Source organism: Grus americana, chromosome 18 (genome assembly GCF_028858705.1).
Source record: "Grus americana isolate bGruAme1 chromosome 18, bGruAme1.mat, whole genome shotgun sequence".
NCBI lineage: Eukaryota > Metazoa > Chordata > Aves > Gruiformes > Gruidae > Grus > Grus americana.
The window spans coordinates 6887169-6907651 of record NC_072869.1 but is presented as its reverse complement, the minus strand read 5'-3'; the positions used below and the strand labels follow the sequence as shown (position 1 = coordinate 6907651).

Below are 20483 nucleotides of genomic sequence, written 5' to 3'. Positions count from 1 at the left end.
GACCCCTGCCACAGCACCGTCCGCCCGGGCCGCGTCCCAGCGCCGTGACACCCCACGGGGCAGGACACAGGCCTGCGCGGCACCTGGCGCCCCTTGCAACCACCGCACACTACGACACCCCAGGCCGGGCCGCGGGAAGGGGATCGGCAGCTCCGTCCCTGTTTTTATCTCGCCGCCATCTCGAACTAGGGGCCGGGCCGGCCTCCGCAGGGACGCGGCTGCGGCAGGCCCCGGCTGGGTGAGGAGCGCGGCAGCTGCCCGTCACACCAGGCCGCCCGACCCGCGCTCCGCCAGGCCCCAGAGGCGGTTAGGAGCGCGCGGTGCATTGTGGGCAGGGCGAGGAGCTGCGCCGCCATTTTGTCTCTGTCAGTCTCAGCGGCGGCGCGGTCGGTCGGGGAGGAGAGGCGGCGGCGCCGGTGTTTGGCGAGGGGGGATTCGGCCAGGAGGACACGATGATATCGGCCGCCCAGCTCCTAGACGAGCTTATGGGCCGGGACAGAAACCTGGCCCCGGATGAGAAGCGCAGCAACGTGCGGTGGGACCATGAGAGCGTGAGTGAAGCGGAGCCGCCTCTCCCCTCCCTCCCTCCTTCCCATCCCCCGCGCAGGGCCGGGGTTTTGTCGTAGTGGCGCGGACCGCGGGTGCAGGCCTACAGCTTCTCCCGGCCCGGGGACAGCAGCAGGGGCGGGGGGAAGGGATGAGGCCCCGGCCGCGGGGGTGTGGGGGTTCCCCGGGCTTTGGGGGGTGTGGGTCGGCCCTTCGTGCGGAGCCCGAGGCAGCGGGGCTCCTGCATGGCGGCTGCGGGGCGGGCTAGGCCCGGGTCCTTGCGCGGGAACCTCGCTGAGCCTTAAGATGAGGAGGAGGAACTGAGTGGCCAGGAGGGAGGAGGATCCCGCCGTGGCAAGGCTGTGTGAGGGCTTGCGCTGTTGTTTGGGCTGGTGGGAGGAGAGAGGCCTTGTGTTTGGGTTTGGGCGCAAGGGGGAGAGGTGGTGTTCGCCGTGGCGTGTTCTCCACGGAGTGTCGAAAGAAAAATAACGTGGGGGGGAGGGGGCGGGGATTGTGGAATTGTGCTCCTCTGAGTAGAAGCCTGTTGGCGTGCAGGAAGGGAGATGAGGCAGATGTTAGTAGTTTGGAAGACAAGTGTCTCTGGATCTCTTCCTGAGTGTGGTATTGGGAAGGAAACGGAAGGGTACAGACATACTGACTTAACTGTCTGCAGGGTGTAGTGCAAGGAAGAACCATAAGACTTCCGAAACTGAGGATTTTGCTAAGAAAAGCTTGATTCCTGCCGTACTTTCTCCAAGAAGTTCCACAGCTCCTAGGGGCCGGCTAACCTAAACAGCACTATTGTTTAGTAGTACTTATATATTTTTTGTTAATGAGGTGGTTCGTTAATTTTCTGCAATAAATAGTTCAAACAAGACTTTTTATAGTATTATTATTGCTACTGCTGTTATTTTGGAGTGGGGTTTTAATGAATGATGACTTCTAGTGACATCCATTGTCATATTGTGAGTCATTTCACAAAAAAAATCAATGGTAGTTACAAAGTTCTTTGGGAGAGATAAACATTCCTGAAATACTTTTTTTTTCCTTGTTCATGATACATTTTTGAGTTACAGTATATGTTAAAAGAAAGTCTCACAGTTACAATAGTTTATTTATTACCTGTGATAGGAATTTCTGTGGTTTAAGCTGCAAAAAAGCATTTAGCTCCTCCCCCCGTTAGCATTTCTTGGGATGTTGAATTGTGAGGAGGGAGAAATGCTGTTCTACATTGCATCTGAATCACAGAAGTGAGAATCTCATGTTTTCAAATGAGAGTTATGTCATTTTAAAGATGGCTAATACATGTTTTAATTTGCCTTTGAATGCATGAGATAAGGACAAATACCTGTCTTGCCTTAGACTCCACAAGTGCAAGGAACTTCCCCCCCCCCCCCCCCCCCCATACTGCTGTATAGGTAAGCTCTGTAAGTCAGAAGGAAATTGTGAGTTCAGGAAGTTTTCATGACCTTCTTAATGTCTTTCTAGACTTCTCTTATTAACTAAATATCATTGTTCAATTAGGTGTTCAGTTACATATTTTCTTTTGATTCTGAATGCAAAATAAGGAGTTGTTCATCTTTGGGAATATGGAGTAAATGGCTTGAACTGTGTTGGTCCAGGTAGAATAGATAAGGGGATTGTTTTGGTTTATTTCTTAAGGTGACAAAGATTTGGGGGGGGTGGAGTTGCCTCATTCTCTTTAATCAAGTTCAGATGACTTTCTTTGTCTTCAAATGAATAAATTTTTCAATTTTAGGCTGAAGAGATTGTCTGTAACCATAGGAATCTGTCTTTAAGCTGTTGTTTGGTTTTGTTGTTTCAGAAACAGGGCCTTGTCTCTTCTTCCCAGTCCTCCTTTGACAATTTAGAAAGTGGAGAGCTGTCCTGTGTCTGAGGCCAGTGGGAAATTTATGGGCTTACAGTTGAGCCTTTAGTCTTGCAGGAGCTGCTGCTGTTTGCTCTGTTTCTGCTTCTATTTATGAAGTTTATAGGATCATAATTAAATGCAATCTCTCTGAAAGGAATGTTTTCATAGATTCTTATAGTCAACTGATGAGTTCAGAAAAAAAATTTATCGCTATTTAAACATAAAGATGTGTTTCAGTTTGACTTCCTGCATCACCTAAAGATTAGATTTGCAATGCTGACGTGTTTTAAGACAGGAAATGCAGATAAGGTTCAAATAGTAACATTAATTAATTTGCTTGACTGCTGTTTTGCTTTTCAGATGAAATGCATATGCTAATGTCATCTTTTTGTAAAATTAGACCTATATCAACATGTAGCCCTTCCAATGTAAGCGTATTGTACTCATACCAAAGTTTAGGATTTTGTGTCACATTTCATCAGTTTTAGGTGTGCAAGGTTATCAAAACAAGCTCATATCTATTTTCTTTATAATTTGTAAGTTACACCTAGGTAGATATAAAAAAAAATACATGGAAGATGCAAGGAAATACAAGATAGTAGGAGGTTGTTTTGAAGGTGTGGAAGTGAAGTGTGTGATAACTGAGCATTTATTGAAACAGGTTGATCATATTATAAAGCCTTTTGTAGAGCTTAAGTTCTTACTTTAAAACTTCAACATGATTAAAGCCTTTAATCTTAAAAAATTGACATCCCAGTTGCTGTATATTTCAGTATTGCAGCATGTCCTTGGATGATCAATTCTAGTTTTGGCATAAAGGCTTTTCTGTTTGTATGCTGGAAGAAAATATTAGTATCATATATTTTAGTCTTTCTGCTTACTGTCATATCCGTAGACAAAGTACGTTTCTGGAACAGTAACTTCATTGATTCACACATTCTTGCTTTAATATGCCACCTGTACAAAACCAAGTTAATGTGAAAACAGCGATTGCATAAGAGTTCTGAGGCTGTTCTGTAGCAGGAGAAAGCCCAGCATTGGCTACCCATGCTTCGTATAAGGCTTTGAGGTTGTGATGGTTCTTTCAAGGTAAATGCAGCACTTTCAGGAAGTGGGGAGGGCTAGAGAGCTGTTATGGAAAAATGACTGTGAGCAGTTATCTCTGATAGGAATACAGTTTCTCAAAATGTAGGTTCTGTGTTTAAAATATGATCTGATGGTATTAGCTATTTATGATGTGTTACACTTATTTTTTTCGTGCCAAAGACCTAAATTGGTTTGCACCTAGATAGAATCTCAAAACTTAATCCTCCAGGAGGTGACAAGGGAGGGACAATGACTGAAGTGTTACTTGTTTTGGAAGAATATTAGTAATGGAAGGTTATCTCTAAGAGTGGGGTTTGGGAGAAGGGCTTTGTTTGCTTTTGGGTGAGTGGGCATTGCTCATGAAACATCTGATTGCATATGAACTTTAATTGTTTCAAAGAACTCATCTATGTGAAGGAGTTTTCTAGTTTGTTGTGTGTAAGCCATAACCTGCTGGTTTATTCTCAGCCTTTTTACTAGGAATTGTCTGCCTGAAGGACTTTGCTTATGTAATTGGTCATTACAGTTATTCTGATACTTCTCCATCAGTAAATAATTTCTTGCAGAAGAGTAACATGTTAATGTGGATGTATTAATGGTATAGAGCTGTCAGTAGTTTCTTTATATGGGAAAGTTTTGAATTGGTTCACAACCTCTGGAAGAGATAGCTATTCTTCTTGTCAGCTTAGTCAGCTTTGAGGTGAAGGATACTACTTTCCCACTTCCAAGAGATTTCAAGGATTAGTGAATTTGAGATGAAGTGGAAAGTTCCAAGTGCCTATGCATATTTGTTCTAGTGTCTTATCAAAATGCAAGACCTTAATGGCTTTGAGACACAAGTTATGGCTTATCCTGCTGGAATAGTTTGGCAGTAATGTTCCTCTCTATTCCACCTTCTTGGTAGCAGAGTCGTCAGAATAATTTGGCAAAAAGGAATAAGTGCTTGTTACCTGCATAGGTAAATAGCCATACTAAATTGCCTGTTGCTCTGTTTCTACAAATATGGAATGCATTTCCATATTTCTTCTGACTTGTGCGAAGCGCAGCAGTCTGATAAGCCACAGATGAGTAATGCCATTTGAAGCATATCACCTCTGTTTCAGTCCTTTAATGGCTCTGTGATGCTTCAGCCATTTCTTGGCCCTTTCTATTCTTACTCATCATTGATTACTTAAGGCCAACTGTAAGTGCAGCTGACTGGCATCTACAGCCTGTCAAGGCAGATGTACCACACTGTGAAGCTAGGCCAGAATGATACCTTTCAAGATAGCTGCAAGATTCTCTCAAGTAATGTTTTTCTGTTGAAGCAAAAGCAGTTGAAGAGCATAATGAAATAGGTGTGAGAGGGAGAAAATTGCTGCAGACATGCTAGTCTGAACCACTTTAACATAAGTATTTCTCTGCAGGCTGCCTCTTAGGAAAACGTGTCAAGGAATTCACTAGGTACCATGGCATCCAGAGCTAGTTAGGAGAAAATTACTGCAGCTTTTAGTGCATGTGGTTTTTGTTCTTGGTTTGTTGTTTTTGTTTGGGTTGGTTGGTTTTTTTAATACATAAAAATAATTAATACAATGTGCAGCACATCTTTAAGCTGCATTTTTTAGTATTAGTCACTACAGGTTTTGGCTGTAACAATCAGCTCGTAAGAGGAGGCTTTTCCTAGCAGTGCTAGGATGATTTCTGGTGGTGTTTTGGGTTTGGGTTTTTTTTTCCTTCTTCATACTTCTGCCTCTAATAACTTTCCTTTGCTACTTGTTTCAAAACTGTTACAGGCCAGTTTGCATAATTTTTGACAGAACATGTTCTGCAACTCTTTTTACAGCACAAGATGGTCAGACCGTTATTATTGTGCTCTCTATGTCTTAGGAAATTGTCTAATCCATCCTCAAAATTTTTTTGGGGGAACTGCCTTTTCACTGACTCTAATACTCATATGTGAGGATGAGACAATGGAGCAGAAAGAGAAGGTAGAGAGCAGTTATATTTCTATTGACTAGTACAGGAGTTCATCTGAGAAACTACTCCCTTGAAATAACTTGATATTAAAAGAAGGGATGTTGCAGCTTTCAGAGGAGAGAGCAGATTCTGAAACCAGAGCCTGTCCAATAACTGTCTCCTTACTTCCTGAGAAGAAAAAAAAAAAAGTGATTTTGTGTGGCGCTTTCTTGACTATTCCTGATAAATTGCTTCAGATAGGTGTCACAGTGTCATAACATGGATCATGGGAAAAGTATTCAAATTACATAATAAAAGATACTATTTTTTGTGTCCATGGCTTGTTAGTAGAAAGCTTGATTGTTTTTCTGTGTAATCTGTAAAGCAGTCAGTCCAGTTTTAAGTTCTGTAGTCTGATTTGCAATCTGACAGCATAGAAAAATAAATCAGAGTGATCTAATTTGATCAACTGGTGTCACAGGCATTTCAGTGAGGTGTCGGTGTGGGGTGGGTTTTGGGTGTCTCTCCTCCCCCATTTGTTAAAATACTTCAAAAGCATCTTATGAAATACTGTTGCAAATCTTCATCCACAGCATATGTGAGAGCATTAGAACTAGGTTGTAATATGCAGTAGCAATTGTTAGATTTGCCAAATATTAGAAACTGGTGAAACATAAAAGAGATATTAGAAGAATGCCCAGGCTAGTTTTGGATTGACAATTCATGGCAATCACATCTGGGGAAGTCTGCTGAAGAATTCCTTAAGATGGCTTATGAAGTTAGGGGTGAAAGTATTGATGATTGTATCTTTTTGGCTGTCCTGTCAGATTGACAGGAGATATTTCTGTGCATGAACTTCAAGAACTGACCGACTTGACTAGCTAAGCCCGTGCTCATGGGTGAGGGTGAATAATCTTTTTAACAAAAGCTGGCTTTATCCCATCGTATGTTAAGTATTTCCTGGCTAGGCTACCAGGTTGTTTTTTTCCTAACTTCCGTGTTCTTAAGTCTTCTAATTGACATCAGAATCCTTGAGGCGGTACCTTACATTTGAACACTGATGGCTCCTGATCTCCAAGCCAGTAGCATTGAAGAAATGGAGGCTGAACACAAAATTGTTATAGACAGGCTAGGAGGAACTTGCTTTCATGCTTCCATGGCACACATTCTCACCCCTCATAGGTTTTCACAGTTAAGGAATTTCACACTAGCTTTATTAATAATGCAATCTAATTTAATTCCTCTGGAAATATCAAATACTATATTGTATTTACAAATAGATGATGCTTTCCTGTAATCTTAAATATTTAGCAGTATAATTAAGAAATACCATTATTGCAATGGAAAGTAAGAATTTTGGTGTTTTGTCGTTAAGATGCACTTACTGCTACCAAGTAACACAAAGATAGAGGGTGTACCTGTGTAAAATTTTCGGAAATTTTGCAGTGTACAAAGCTGATTTTTACACTCTATTTTAGAAAATAGAAGTGATTACCTAAAATTGCTAACTCATGAGGAAGAAAATGATGCCTGGTTTTTTTTTTCTTCTCTGTCAGGTTTGTAAATACTACCTTTGTGGCTTTTGCCCAGCTGAATTATTTACAAATACACGTTCTGATTTAGGTAAGTCTATAAGTCTTGTAACTTTTATTCACTTACATGTAATTACAATTGAACTTTTGTTTGCAACTATGTTTTTATTCTTCAATGCTCTGTCAAAACACTTTGAAAATAGGTTTTTTTATTTTGAAAGGATTGCCAGTGATACAGTATGTTAAGAGCAGTATTTATTCCAGATCTTACTTCCTCTAAGTGAAAAAAACATATTTTTTTTTCTTACAATGTGAGCTAAATTATTGGGTGTGGGGCGGTTTTGTCCTCCTGAAGTGTTGGCTTCTAGTTTGGTTTATTCTACCTGGGCAGGGTTTTAACTTACTTTTGTGTGAGTATACATTTTTGAGCCTCTCTACATTAGAAACTCATTTACTGTAGTAGTTATTACTGAAGGCCATCTTTGAAGTACTAGGAGCTATCAAGAGATGGTATGTGGACAAATGCAGTTTGGAGATGATAACTAGGGGAAACAGGTTTCTTAGTGTTAGTGTCCGACTCCATTGGAGTTTGATAGGCTGGAGAAGATAGGGAATTTTAACATGACTATCTTCATGAACTCAGGCCACATACCTCGTAATTTTACACTCAAGGTCAACATTTTAAGTAGCCATTTCTTTATCACAAAGAACACTGTCTGGAGCTTAGAAAATGCTTGATTAAATTACCTGTCATGTGTTTTTCTTTTTTTTTCTTTTTTTTTAAGGCCCCGGATGTTTAAGGTATTATGTTGTTTGTGCAGTTTTACTGATGAAGAATGTGATGTAGAAATTCTCTTTTAAATGAAGACTTCATATGTCATTTAGAATCTCCTTTGGTTTTAGAATTACTAAACCATATTGGCATTCTTTTTCTTTAATGTGTCTTTCAAACTCCAAGCAAGGGAAGCAGAAAGGCAGGCATAAAAGCCCCTGGGAAGTGTTTATAGCTCTGTTCTATCATGGTGCATATCAAATGCTGATGGAGTGTGAATACAGCATTCAAGAATGCAAGCTTAAAATTTTTGTGTGATCTTTTTAGGTCCTTGTGAAAAAATTCATGATGAAAATCTCCGTAAACAGTAAGTATGTTGGTTGATATGTTAATGCAGATGATGTTTCTAGTATGCTTGAAATTTCCTAAAAGCAACCCAACCATGAGAAACTAATTGCTTTTTGATTTATGTAAACATTTATTTAAATCTGTAATATTCTCTTACCTTGGGCAAGAATTTATAATATTGCAGGTTTTATTATTTATTTTTCATATATTATGGACTGACATAGGCTTTCATTTCTAAAATATTTTACCAGGTACGAGAAGAGCTCTCGTTTTATGAAAGTGGGCTACGAAAGAGACTTCTTGCGCTATTTGCAAAGCTTACTTGCAGAGGTAGAACGCAGGATTCGAAGAGGCCATGCTCGTTTGGCACTGTCACAAAATCAACAGTCTTCTGGGGTGAGTCTGGAAGAGTCATCGAGGCAATTTTTCCTCTAGATAGCGTCTTCATGTTCTCTTTACCTTGTCTTTTTGGGTAAAATACATTGTTTTCCCGAAGGTTCCCATTAGATAAGTCTCTTCATCTGTTAGCCAGCAGATTGCACGTAGCCCTAATGGACAAGCCAGGTGGCTCTACAGTCAGCAAGAGTCCCTCTCCGTTCTCCCCATCTCTGTTTCTTCTGAATCAGTACCTGTTCTCTGCCCAGGAACTTTAATCCTGTTAAGTGTTGTCTTTACCCTGTTAACTTCAGTTTACCTTCTTTCCCTTAGTTGCATTTTCCTCCTTCCCTCCACTAGAAAGCTATATCACGGTGATGTTACTGAAGTAGGCAAGTACTGGGTCATTCAGCAGCTGATGGAGCTAAATCCCGGTGTCAGATGCCACACTGAAGCAGTAGCCTTTTTCTGCTCCAGCACCACCACTGGCAGGCAGTGATGGAATCACGGAAGTTTGAGAAGGAAATACTTCTGTGCAAGTTTTTCTCAGTTCCAAGCTGCATGCTAGACAGCTGTTAATGAAAAGCTTAAACTGACTGGGAGAAAAATTGTACATGTTTACCTCAGGTTTTTTTGGGTTTTTTCTTGTTACCCTCTCATGGATTTGGAGCAGTGACTGTGGCCTGTGCTCTGAGAGTTTCAGGCTGCTAGGGTAGCCTTGCTCCTTTTTGCTGCCCCAGGTAATTGTTCCGTGCAAAGTTCAGTTGCTTCAGAAGGAGCTGTGGACAGTATCCTTAGTCAGGAGAGCTTATTGGCTGTGGAGTAGAGCAAAGGTTGTGGGGGAAGCAGATGTAAGTCTATTCTGGCAGCTTACAGAGAGGACATTGCTAATGAGTACGTTTTGGCTGAAGTGAGATTCTTTTTGCATTTATGCTCAGAAGTTAAATTTCAGAGCCCATGGAAATTCTAAGTCAGACTTGAGTGTCTGCAAAGATATGTAATAGCTGCGTGGCAGTTTCAGAGTTTAAATTTAGGACTTTGCATTCAGATGTCTTACCTTTTATGGGCCAGGGACTTGAATGTTTTTGTTGATTTAGGAGGAATTAGTGTGACTAGAACTTGCTTCACTCGGCAAGAGTGGAGTAAGCTGTGTTGAGTGTGTTATGTTAGACTAGACTATTATTAGTAGGTCTTTGTGGGAGAAGAGGCAGGAGGAGGTTATTCCTGAAGTGTTTCTGCAATATGAGAAGACATATATTTGTGTTTTTTAAAGTTATTTTACCTAAAACAAAACCAAAATTTAAAAAACCCAAAACACTTATACTCTTTGGCAGGGAGCGGGACCCACTGGTAAAAATGAAGAGAAGATTCAGGTGTTAACTGACAAAATTGATGTACTTCTACAACAGGTGAGGTTTTTTTACCCCCTGTAAGAGAGAGCTTCTGCTTTTGTTACTTGATTAAAAATTACAGTTGAATTTTTTTATTGTCCTTTAGATTGAAGAACTAGGTTCAGAAGGGAAGGTGGAAGAAGCACAAGGAATGATGAAACTTGTTGAACAGTTAAAGGAAGAGAGAGAATTGCTGAGGTCTACAACTTCAGTAAGTAATGTGTTTGTAGTTCTGTCAGACTTATTTAAAAATGTGGTGCAACAATACATTCTTAATCACCTTGTTCTTTCACTGAAGGCATGCAAGTTCTGTGCAGAATTAGACAAAACGTGCCATTTAAATGTGTTAATCCAGTGTGTTGATTTAGCATGCTACCTTGAGCATGGGTTTCAGGCACACAAACGATGACATTATTCACGTGACAGTCTTGGAAGTGGGTTTGCATCTTACTGTAGTTTAGGTCTCAATTAAACTTTGCCACGTAGCTTCTGCAATATTGTATCACTGAATTACCAATCTGTGTTACAGAAAGCCCCTGTGTTAGGGCTCTGACTGGAGACAGGCACCAGTCTGACTCTGAGAGCCAAAGGTAATGTGTTAAGTGGCAAGTTCCTGTCAACAAAAAGGAGCTTATGTTTAAGCATTATATTTCAGTGTTTAATAATAAGCTCAAATTGTGATTCCAGATTTATTTTTTAAAAGTTCTTAAGTGTTACAGGCAATAGTGTTTGTGTCCGTACTGTGTGATTCGTGAACATTGCACTGCTATAATCACTTAGGTTTATGTTGAAATTCCAGTGTATTTCTGGTCTGTTGAAACAGTGAATTAATTTCACCACCATCCTTTTAAATAGTAGCCCAGCATTCCTTTTTGTATTTCTTCATGGGATATTCTAGCCTTGTCATCCTTTGAGACATATTCCATGGTTATTCTGCAGCTCCAAACATTTCAGTTCATGCCAAAGAAATTATCTTAAGGGAAAACTGATTTTTATTTTCCTTAATCCTGAGATTGCAAGGATGCTGCAGATATGGCTATATACGTATTAATCCTTTGCGTGAAGAATAAGGTTTGGTTTGTGTGTTTTGTAATAGACTCTTTCCTTGTGGCTTGTGTGAAATGGGCATACGTAGCCTATTTTTACCCTGTTCATCCTAGTAGGTTCAGTGCTCTGAAGACAAAGCATGCTGTTAGGATTTTCAGCTTTCACTAGTGCCTAGGATTTGACAACAGTAACAGTAAAGTTCTAAACATCTTCACTGGCTTCTGGCTAAAACTTTTCTTTTGCTTTATCAAATATTTTTCTTTTGCAGACAATTGAGAGCTTTGCAGCCCAAGAAAAGCAAATGGAAGTTTGTGAAGTTTGTGGAGCCTTTTTAATTGTAGGAGATGCACAGTCCAGGGTAGATGACCACTTGATGGGAAAGCAGCACATGGGTTATGCCAAAATAAAAGCTACTGTAGAAGATTTAAAAGTAAGCATCTCATCAGTTATTGAACATAAGAATTGTTTAGACACTTCCTGTGATAAACTAACGACTGTCCAGTGGACTTTCTCACACTAGATATAAGCAGAGATGTAAATTCAGGTGGGAATTTTTTGTGGCCTTTGTAAAGAACTGTAGCATGGCCTTTGTTCTTGTGAGAATGGCAAGCAAAAAAAGTTCTGCAAGACAAAGGATTTCCATTTCAGGGATTTTAGGTAGTGATTCTATGTAGGCCATCATTTGTTTAGAAAAAAACCACCACCCTGAAATATTTTAAAAGCTTAAGCTTCTACATCCTCAGAATGTGTAAACTAAGTTATATTGAATGATTTATCTTGATTAATCTTAATTTCTTTCTGTGATTTTTTTTTTAAAGGAAAAGTTACGAAAAAGAACAGAAGAACCTGACCGTGATGACAGGTTAAAAAAAGAGAAACAAGAACGAGAAGAGAGAGAGAAAGAGAGGGAACGGGAAAGAGAAGAGCGGGAAAGGAAGAGACGACGTGAAGAAGAAGAAAAGGAAAAAGAGAGGGCTCGTGACAGAGAGCGACGTAAAAGGAGTCGTTCACGGAGTAGACATTCGAGCAGAACATCTGACAGAAGATGCAGCCGTTCACGAGACCACAAAAGATCAAGAAGCAGAGAAAGAAGGCGAAGCAGGTACGGGGGGGTGTGTGTGAGTATTTTCATGTAACTTTCCAAAATGTAAAAATCTTGCAGGGACATCATCTATCAGCCTGGGTCACATCACTGATTTGTTAGCTTCACTGTTCTTATCTCTAAGTGAAGACGTTCTTTACTGGTTCTAAGGATAAACAAGTTTTTCTGCATGTTCGCTATCTTCTCTCCATTTTTAAAGTGGATGACACCATTGTAGTGGAAGTGGTTTTATGAGGGGGATTTGAGTATACAAATGCTCCCAAAGAAGAGGGTCTTGTTTTTTCCGTAAGATGGTCTTTACTTCATAGCAGTGGATATTTTTAAGCAGTGTGGTTGAATGTTGGTTTAAATGAAGGTGGCAATACTAAGTCAGGTCTTAATGTACTGAGAAATATTTATATACAGTGTGCTAAGGCTTGTTTTGAATATTTGTTTTCTGCAAATAATCAATGTATTGGAAAGTGCTTCTGTGTTACTATTTTATCTTCTGAGTTAGAAAATACCAGCTGACATTTACATCTTTGAAATTTTCTCTGAATGTTAAGGAGTCGTGACCGAAGAAGAAGCAGAAGTCATGATAGATCAGAAAGAAAACATAGGTCTCGCAGTAGGGACAGGAGACGATCAAAAAGTCGGGATCGGAAATCCTACAAGCACAGAAGCAAAAGCAGAGAGAGAGAACAAGACAGGAAGTCAAAAGAAAAAGGTATGTTTGTGTGAAGACTGAGTTCATATCAAGTTCTGAAACTAATCTTTCCCTAAAGTCTCAAAAGCTCTTAGTCTTTCAGTGACTGAAAGTTCTTCTTAGTATCAAATCAGATCTGGTTTTATAAACTGGTATATGTTGCTGTTAACCAATTTGAAGCATTTTGTTCATTCCAGTTATTGTTAATGCACATGCGTGCATATGTACACCCCAGTGCCCACCTCTTATCTGTCACAGTAGTTATTAAAAACTTACCACTTTGTCTGCGAATTAAGTGTGTGAGGATTTTGATGTACTTTAAGACCTGTTTACTGTTTACCTTTAGAAAAACATAAGCCTGTAATCAGACTTCCGTAAGAGTGAATATCTTCTATTCTTACTGTTAGCAGATATTTCTGTGATTACCCTTTGCTGGTACATGTTTTGTGGGAGATTGGTAGCTGGTTTTTCACCCGTAGCATCTATTACTTCTCTACACTGTCATGTTTCCTTTATTTTCTTTTAACAGTGCTTTTAAGTTTTGGGTTTTGTTTTGGCTTTTTTTCCCTAATCTATGAATGCAGTCCAAGATCAATCTTGCAGAATTTCTGTAATGCTCTAAATTACAGTTTCATCCCCTCTCCCCAATCTCCTGCTCTTCCCCTTATCCTTCCATCCCTTCCCTCTTTGTTTGTTTGTTTGTTTTGGGTTTTTTTTAAATGAAGTGAGATTTGCTTTGTGAGCATTCAGGTGAGTCTCAAAGGAATGCTGTATTAGTCCTTGGAATGCTTTTATAGCAGTACATGCCATGCACAACAGCATTGATGGTGACTCACTGCTTCATCAAAGGCTGGTGGTGTTCAGAAGCTTTACCTTTAAGTAGGATTAAAAAGAGCTATCAGAGAGAGCACATTTTTCACATTCTGTGAAAAGATACTAATTCACTGTTATTACTAAATTTCCCCCTTTTGTCTTTTGAAACTTCTGGAGGAGTGTAATACTGACTTCTGGCTTAAACTACTGGCTCTGTTGGGGTGCTGACTAGTGTCCAGTCTGAAACAGCTACCCCACTTCATTATTAGAGCTGACCATCAGTAATGGATGACACGATTCTGTTATGTTTCTAAGGTACTTTTGAGGTTCTCTGGAATGAAAGGTGCTATGTGCATGTTTCTGGATTGCATAGGCCTGTTTGCCCTACCCTTTTCCATATTTATCCAGCAGATTAGTTCCCAAAAATGTTGGTAATGCTGCTTGTATTTTTCTTGCCTGACTTCTTTGGACTGTTTTAATTTTTCTGGTTTATACTACAGTGCATCTTTAGTATTGATTCTTCTCTTTTTTGCTTTGCCTTTTATAAGCAAGTGGGTTTTAGCTGCTTGCTCATTGGCAGTGAAACTGATGCGTAGTGTTTAAATCAGATACAGTATTGTAGCCTATATCTGTGCATTTGTTACTTTATTCCTACCTGATATTGTGCCTTTTTTGCCTACTTTATGAACAGATTTCTGGAGCTTAGTCAAGAATGTCCTATCAGTATTCTATGTGTATCTATGCATATAAATAACTGTGTTCTTATTTATTCAAATTTGGTCTGGTTTTGAGCTTAATGGCTTTTCAGTTCTTTCCTTACTCCTTCCATAAATAGAGGAGCTAGTGAACTTTCTTCAGCATCTCAATATTTTTAGTTTTAACTTGACTGATTTCCCTGCTGGCCATTTTATTTGCTGCTTGCTACTTTCTTCCTCCAGAAGTGATAACAGTGAGGTGATGCTATGAGCTGTGATGAAAATTCTACCTAGGAAAATCAATTACTTTTTTTTGACTATGTAATCACTACATTTGTAGAAACACAAATAGGCCTTGGATCAGGACTGTAATGCTGAAGAAGTTTGTGATTTTTCCCTTTGCTGGGAAAATTTTTAATTAAAAAAAAAAACAGGAGGAGGGAGAAAGGGGGAAAAAAAAAAACCCCCAAACCAATAGTATTTAACACACAAGCACTGAATTTCTATGATGAAGCTGTAAACACCATTACGTCCTCATGTTTTCAATGTGGCATTCTATGTAGGTAGTTAAGTAGATAGCTTTAGAGGTTCATATATCTGAAGCACGTGGCTGGCTACCTGCTCTACTGTTTGCACAAAAGTAGTGATGTAGAAGTTAAGACTTACTACACTTACTGGTCCATTGGGATATTGGTTTCAGAATCTAATTGTCTTTATATCCACCATTGATCTGGAATTATAAAAGTGAGCAGCAAAGGCCTGGCTGTAACTACTCATGGTAGTAGTGCCTTTCATCTTGAAATCTCAAACTGCTTTATAAATATGAATCTTAACACGAAAAAAAGCAAGGCACAGTTGCCTAAGACTTGCCTACTGTTACACATTAAATTAGCACCATACTTTTGAAATTCAAAACTCCTGGCTTCTTACTCACTAAAATACTGTGGAATACAGCGATCTTTAAGATTGTAAGAAAAAATTATATGTAAAAATGGAGACGCTCAATTTCTGACTTGTTTCAGGAACAGGGGTGCGTTTGCTAAAGGAGGGAGCCTGCCAGTCATAAACACTGGCTGAGCATTAGCTTAATATAAACCAGCAGAATGCAACTACTGTTCAAGTAAACTAACTTCAGAGTAGGTGGAATAAATAGGGGTTTTTTTTGAGAAGAGGAAAACATCTATTTTGCAAGTACCTTCATTTTATTAGGGGTTAATACTGGAACATGCCTCCAGACCACTTTAACTTGGCTCTTTACCTTCCTTAATCTGGATTCGTATACTTATATAAAAATAATTATATTTGTGATTGTGTTTTCATGTCAGTGATTAAACCTCAGCAAATACTGTCAGAACACCCAAACCCTCAGTAATACTGGATATTGTGTTTGACTGATTTTTGCATTCTCTGAACAGTAAAACCATTCACATTATCTTGGTAAGAATTCTCATAAAATATCGCAGTTGTCCACACGAACTCAATCAGAAAAATGTGCATGTGTTGAATCAGGAAGCAAAGTCAATATTATGTGATTATACCTAATAGATCACAGCTGAAATAATATACGCAGTTTCAACAGCAAAGTAACTGTACGTGCTTTTAAAGAAAGAAATCTTACTGATTGAAAATACAGTGGAGGAATTTAACTGCTTGCAGATACTCCAGGAATTGAAAGAAGTTCAGTTATTGGACTATTTGTTGAATACACTTTCTCAGTTCTGCTTGGCAAACTGGAGGTTTGCTATGGTAAAACTATTTTATTATTAAAATTTTTAGAAGAGTTTCATCTTTCATACCACAGTTTAATAGTAGTTTTTTTAACCTTAAACAAAATTATCCTTCCTGACAAAATTCAAGAAACAAACAAGACAGAACAAAACCCTGCACACTGCACATCCATAGGGCTATTAAGATCTACCATATCTACATAGGACAGAAGATAAGATTATTGGACTGACTACTAGTCCTCTGCGGGGAAACAAGACTACTATTCCTCAGTGGATCTACGTGTGCATCGGAGATACCTATAAGACACAAAAAGAAGACTTTTTAACAAGGTTAGTTAGAGTGCAATCTACCTGCGGAGTTGCAAAACCGAGGGCAGACAGATACAAAATTACTAGTTCCTCAGTTAGCTTGTTGACATCGCTGGGTGCTTTCTCCAAGCACCGTGCACTGGATGTGCTGCTTCAGATGAAACCTCAGTAGTGGTGTTCATTAGGCAGTGCCCTCATTTCTGTGTGGGGGCTTTACCCCTCCCTTTGGTGATCTGTTTTAAAACAAAGAAGTTGGGATGTTGCTTCTCTTTTAAAGCTTAATTTCTACTTTGTCTTCTGGAACATAAAAGTGTGTTATGCCAGTCTAGGTGATAACATTATTTAAAATAGCTTTTTCAGAGTGTTCGATCTGTGTGCTCCTGTGTTGGGGATGTATATATATATTTATTTATTTTAATTGGCCGGAGAGCAGGGAATAATCAGAAAAAAGAGCATGAATGTTGTTCTGTGTGATGACATCCGAGAGGTTGGTTTTTTGGATTTTTTTTTTCTCTCCAAAGTGTCTTTACTGATCAAGGATTGAATATTATGGTGTGAAATAATACAGAAAGAATTGATATTTTTATTAAATTTGTAAACACTGAATTTACAGATGAGGCACGCAGCTCTAATACTGAATGTTTTTTCTTCCCATGGAAATATTTTTACTTCTGGCTTCCTTCCTTCTTTGAAGATTATTAAGGAAAAGATGAGTTTTTCAGCAGTGTAGCAAACTCTTCAGTCAGCTTTCCAGTTTGTGATGGAATTGTGGGGTCCTTCCCATCTTGCTGTTCTTTGCCTTTGAAAAATAGTGCTTTTTATATATCTTCCCAACTGTCTCCCTAAGCCTTTTTAATGAGTGGATTATAAATGACTGCTGTTTTTATAAAATTGAGAATTAATAACACTGACAAGCGTGCAGCTTCTGTGACATACTGTAGAGTTAATTTTGATTGTCACTGTGATCCCCACCTTCAAAGCTAGCAGTGCTTAATATCATTTGTTTCCCTGAGTATTTCATTGCTTGGGGCTGCTGGTTTTTCAAATTGGCAAGTATTGATTTATTTGATAATGCACTGATGCACTCACTGTCCCATCACTGTTTTCTGATTCTCTTCTCAAGAACTGAGAATTGTAAACCAAAGGCGGCCATACACATCATAAATTAAAACTTGGGGACAAAAAAAAGAGTCCCATGATAAGTAAGGAAGCCATGCATCATAATTACACATTTGCCTAACTTGACTGCCTTTTTACCCCCAATTTATGTATTTCGACAGACAGCTGAGTAGCTGCCTCTGTTAGGAGGTCTGTCCTTTCTCCTCTTTTCCCCACCCTGTACTGTCCCCTCTGATCATTTTTTGTACCCTCTCCATTCCAGCATGGTAGCCTGAAGCCTAATTCTGTAACTTTTTGAGTATTACTGCTATTGCTATAGAAAGTAATTGTCCCATTTTGTATGCAATATATCTATCTCACATGTGCAATGTTTGTTTTTACTTTGAAATCCATGGTCAATGTCTTCTTTCATGGCAGAAAAGAGGGGATCTGATGATAAAAAAAGTAGTATGAAGTCCAGTAGTCGAGAAAAACAGAGTGAAGACACAAATACAGACTCGAAGGAGAGTGATACTAAGAATGAGGTCAATGGGACCAGTGAAGACATTAAATCTGAAGGTGACACTCAGTCCAATTAAAACTGATCTGATATGACCTCAGATCAGACAGAGGTAAGTGCATTATTTCAAACTTTGATTAGGGCTTTTTGTTACTGTTTAACAGTGCAGCGTAAGTATGCACAGATGAAGATGGAACTAAGCCAAGTAAGAAGACATACTAAAGCACCTTCTGAAGGAAAAGACAGTGTAGTCCTGCAAAACATTTTGAGGTACATTGTTTTGTCTCAGCTATTTTGTAGCAGACTCGTGCCCCCATTAGTGTGCCTCTTTGGGACATATTTGTAATATAGTCACCATAGAAAAATTAATTATCCTTTTTTTATTTTTAGGGATTTTGTTATCGTTTTTTAAAAAAGTTGAACTGTTTTTGTATTTAAGTCCATATTGTGTTGGTACATCAGCAGAAACTTTTGCTTTAATACTTAATATTTGAGGCACATGTTGGACTACTTTGTTTTCATATAAACTGCTAGTATTTCTTTGTCAAGGATGTTTCTAGTTTTTTTGCTTTATTGCCTTGCATTCTAATGCAGTTTGTTCTGTAACTCGAGAGCCAGTAGCATTGGATTGATGGAAGTGTAGGGTTTATGAATTATTGCAGCTGACTACCATACCTCACACAGCGTTGGTGTTGTGAGCGGCCCATGAAAAGCCAAATTAAAAATCAAGGATTCAGTCAAACTAAGCAGGTACTCATGCCAGGTACTCCTTTCTCTACCCACATCCATGTTTGAATGCTGTTGCCTGTAATCTTTAAGCTTACTGTTGTGTTTTTGATTTTCAAGATAGTGAAAAGGACTTTGTGTATTGTGTGAATACTGTTAATCTGATGTTAACAGAATGGAATTTTCTTTCAACTGTATGTAGGGATGCAGTGCTGCCCAGAATTAGATATCTTTAAAGAGTTTAAAATGCAATAAACACTACATAATAATCGCCTTGTTACTTTCAATGCAATTCAAGTCTTTAAGAGGTATGTGTTTAATATTTCCTACTGTGTAGGAGAATTTGCAGTCAGCCATAGTACAGAGAAGTGGAATGGCTGATAACAGACTTCTAAGGCAAATGTAAATGCAAAGACAGATGCCACCGAATGATTACAGTGTTCATGGCAAGAATGTATGCTGAAAAACTTTGTTGGAAATGAAAGAGCTAAACAATAGGAAATACAAATACTGTGTTAAAAGGAAAACTTGAAGTTTTTTCCCCCACGCTTGACATAGCTTTCTTACTCTTACAGAAGGTCTTTAGTTGTATACCTGAAATAGGAACTAACAATGGAGAGTACAGCTGATAAATGAGCTTCTTGCAGCATAAATTGTTACTGTAGTTTCATTATTTATGCTAGAAACTCTTCAACACTTAATGTTGATTATTAAACCATTAATGCTACGTTATTGCTTCTAAAGCCAGTTATGTTCAATGTTGACATTTTTGTAGAGTTAAGATGACAGCTAACAACTGGGCCAATATATAGAAATGGTAAACTAAATACTCTTAATGCTGTCTAATTGTCTGTTTTCCCAAAATTTTGCATTATAGGACTACTACATGAAGAGTCTGCGAAGACAGCGGAAGACAGCTTAAACTGAAGATCTGCTTTAAAATGAGGTGAAAGAAAGCTGTAGTGGCGTAGAAAAATATAAAGTTGAGTTAGAAATTTTTTTTTATAAAATTTAATTCAGGACTGGTGTTTCCTCCCAGAGTTCAGAAAGATGTGTTAATAATAGCACATATGCTACTGAGAATATAAGTCCTGTATCCTTTTTTTCTTTAAGACTTTTTAAGATAAGAAACCAACATAACCTGAACACATGGCTTGCTCAGTGTTTAATTGCAAGTTTTCATTCTTGGACTTTAAAACACAAGAATAAATGTTTAGTATTTGTGTGAATCGAACTAAAATGAATCCCATTTTTACAACTAAGCTATTCCTAGCTTCTTGATATACAAGAAATGGAAATAAAGTATCTTTGAATTTCTGTTACAAACTTGATTGTCTCTGTCTTTGAACGTTTAATATTAAATAAGTTTCTTTCCTAATAAATCTGCTCATGTCTTCAAGCTTAGTCCATTAATTTGGATGCTTAGTTATTCTGTGGTGTTTGTGGGTTTGGGGTTTTTTTGGTGCCATCAGTTAGTATTGCATTTCAAGCTGGATTTTTCAGCAGTTAGGCAGCTGTTGGATTCTGCGTCCCCTAAAAAGTGTGGCTTATGCTGCAGTGGGTTAAGAAAGTATAGAAATCTCACAATAAAATGTAAGCCTTAAACCTTTATAAAGCAGTTAGACTTCTACAGCGTTAGCATAAAGATGCTGCTTCCGAGATTGGCCATCAGCCTGTCTTTGTATTTGCAGTGTGGTATCAGTTTGTAATATTAATGAACAACTGTGTGCAGCCGCTAAGCATGCACCGTCTGCATGTTCCAAGAGATACAAGGGCAAAGAGCTTGTGAAGCTATAGTGTAAGCAAGTGGAGTTCTTGTTGGAAAAGGACTGCACAGAAGAGCGTACTTCAGTGTCTGCAAGGCACTGACTTATTTTTAAAAAAGCATTATCCTTCATACTAGTGT

General features: G+C 38.8%; 1 protein-coding gene across 9 annotated transcripts; it reads left to right on the top strand.

The window, feature by feature from the left end:
• The first annotated feature begins 339 nt into the window (after window positions 1-339).
• Window positions 340-19903, top strand: LUC7L3 (LUC7 like 3 pre-mRNA splicing factor). 9 transcript variants are annotated; one of them, XM_054846364.1, is made up of 13 exons: window positions 340-551; window positions 6994-7060; window positions 8069-8108; window positions 8341-8485; window positions 9799-9873; window positions 9962-10066; window positions 11171-11332; window positions 11721-12004; window positions 12550-12710; window positions 17770-17910; window positions 18016-18121; window positions 18536-18601; window positions 19455-19903. In XM_054846364.1, the coding sequence occupies exons 1-12, from the start codon at window positions 453-455 to the stop codon at window positions 18558-18560; spliced, it is 1410 nt and encodes a 469-aa protein (XP_054702339.1). In that variant the 5' UTR covers window positions 340-452; the 3' UTR covers window positions 18561-18601; window positions 19455-19903. The 9 variants fall into 9 exon arrangements, 8 of the variants coding, with proteins under 8 accessions (XP_054702339.1, XP_054702340.1, XP_054702338.1 ...); XM_054846365.1 differs by lacking the exon at window positions 18536-18601; XM_054846363.1 differs by having other exon boundaries at window positions 18536-19903.
• The last annotated feature ends 580 nt before the right edge of the window (window positions 19904-20483 follow it).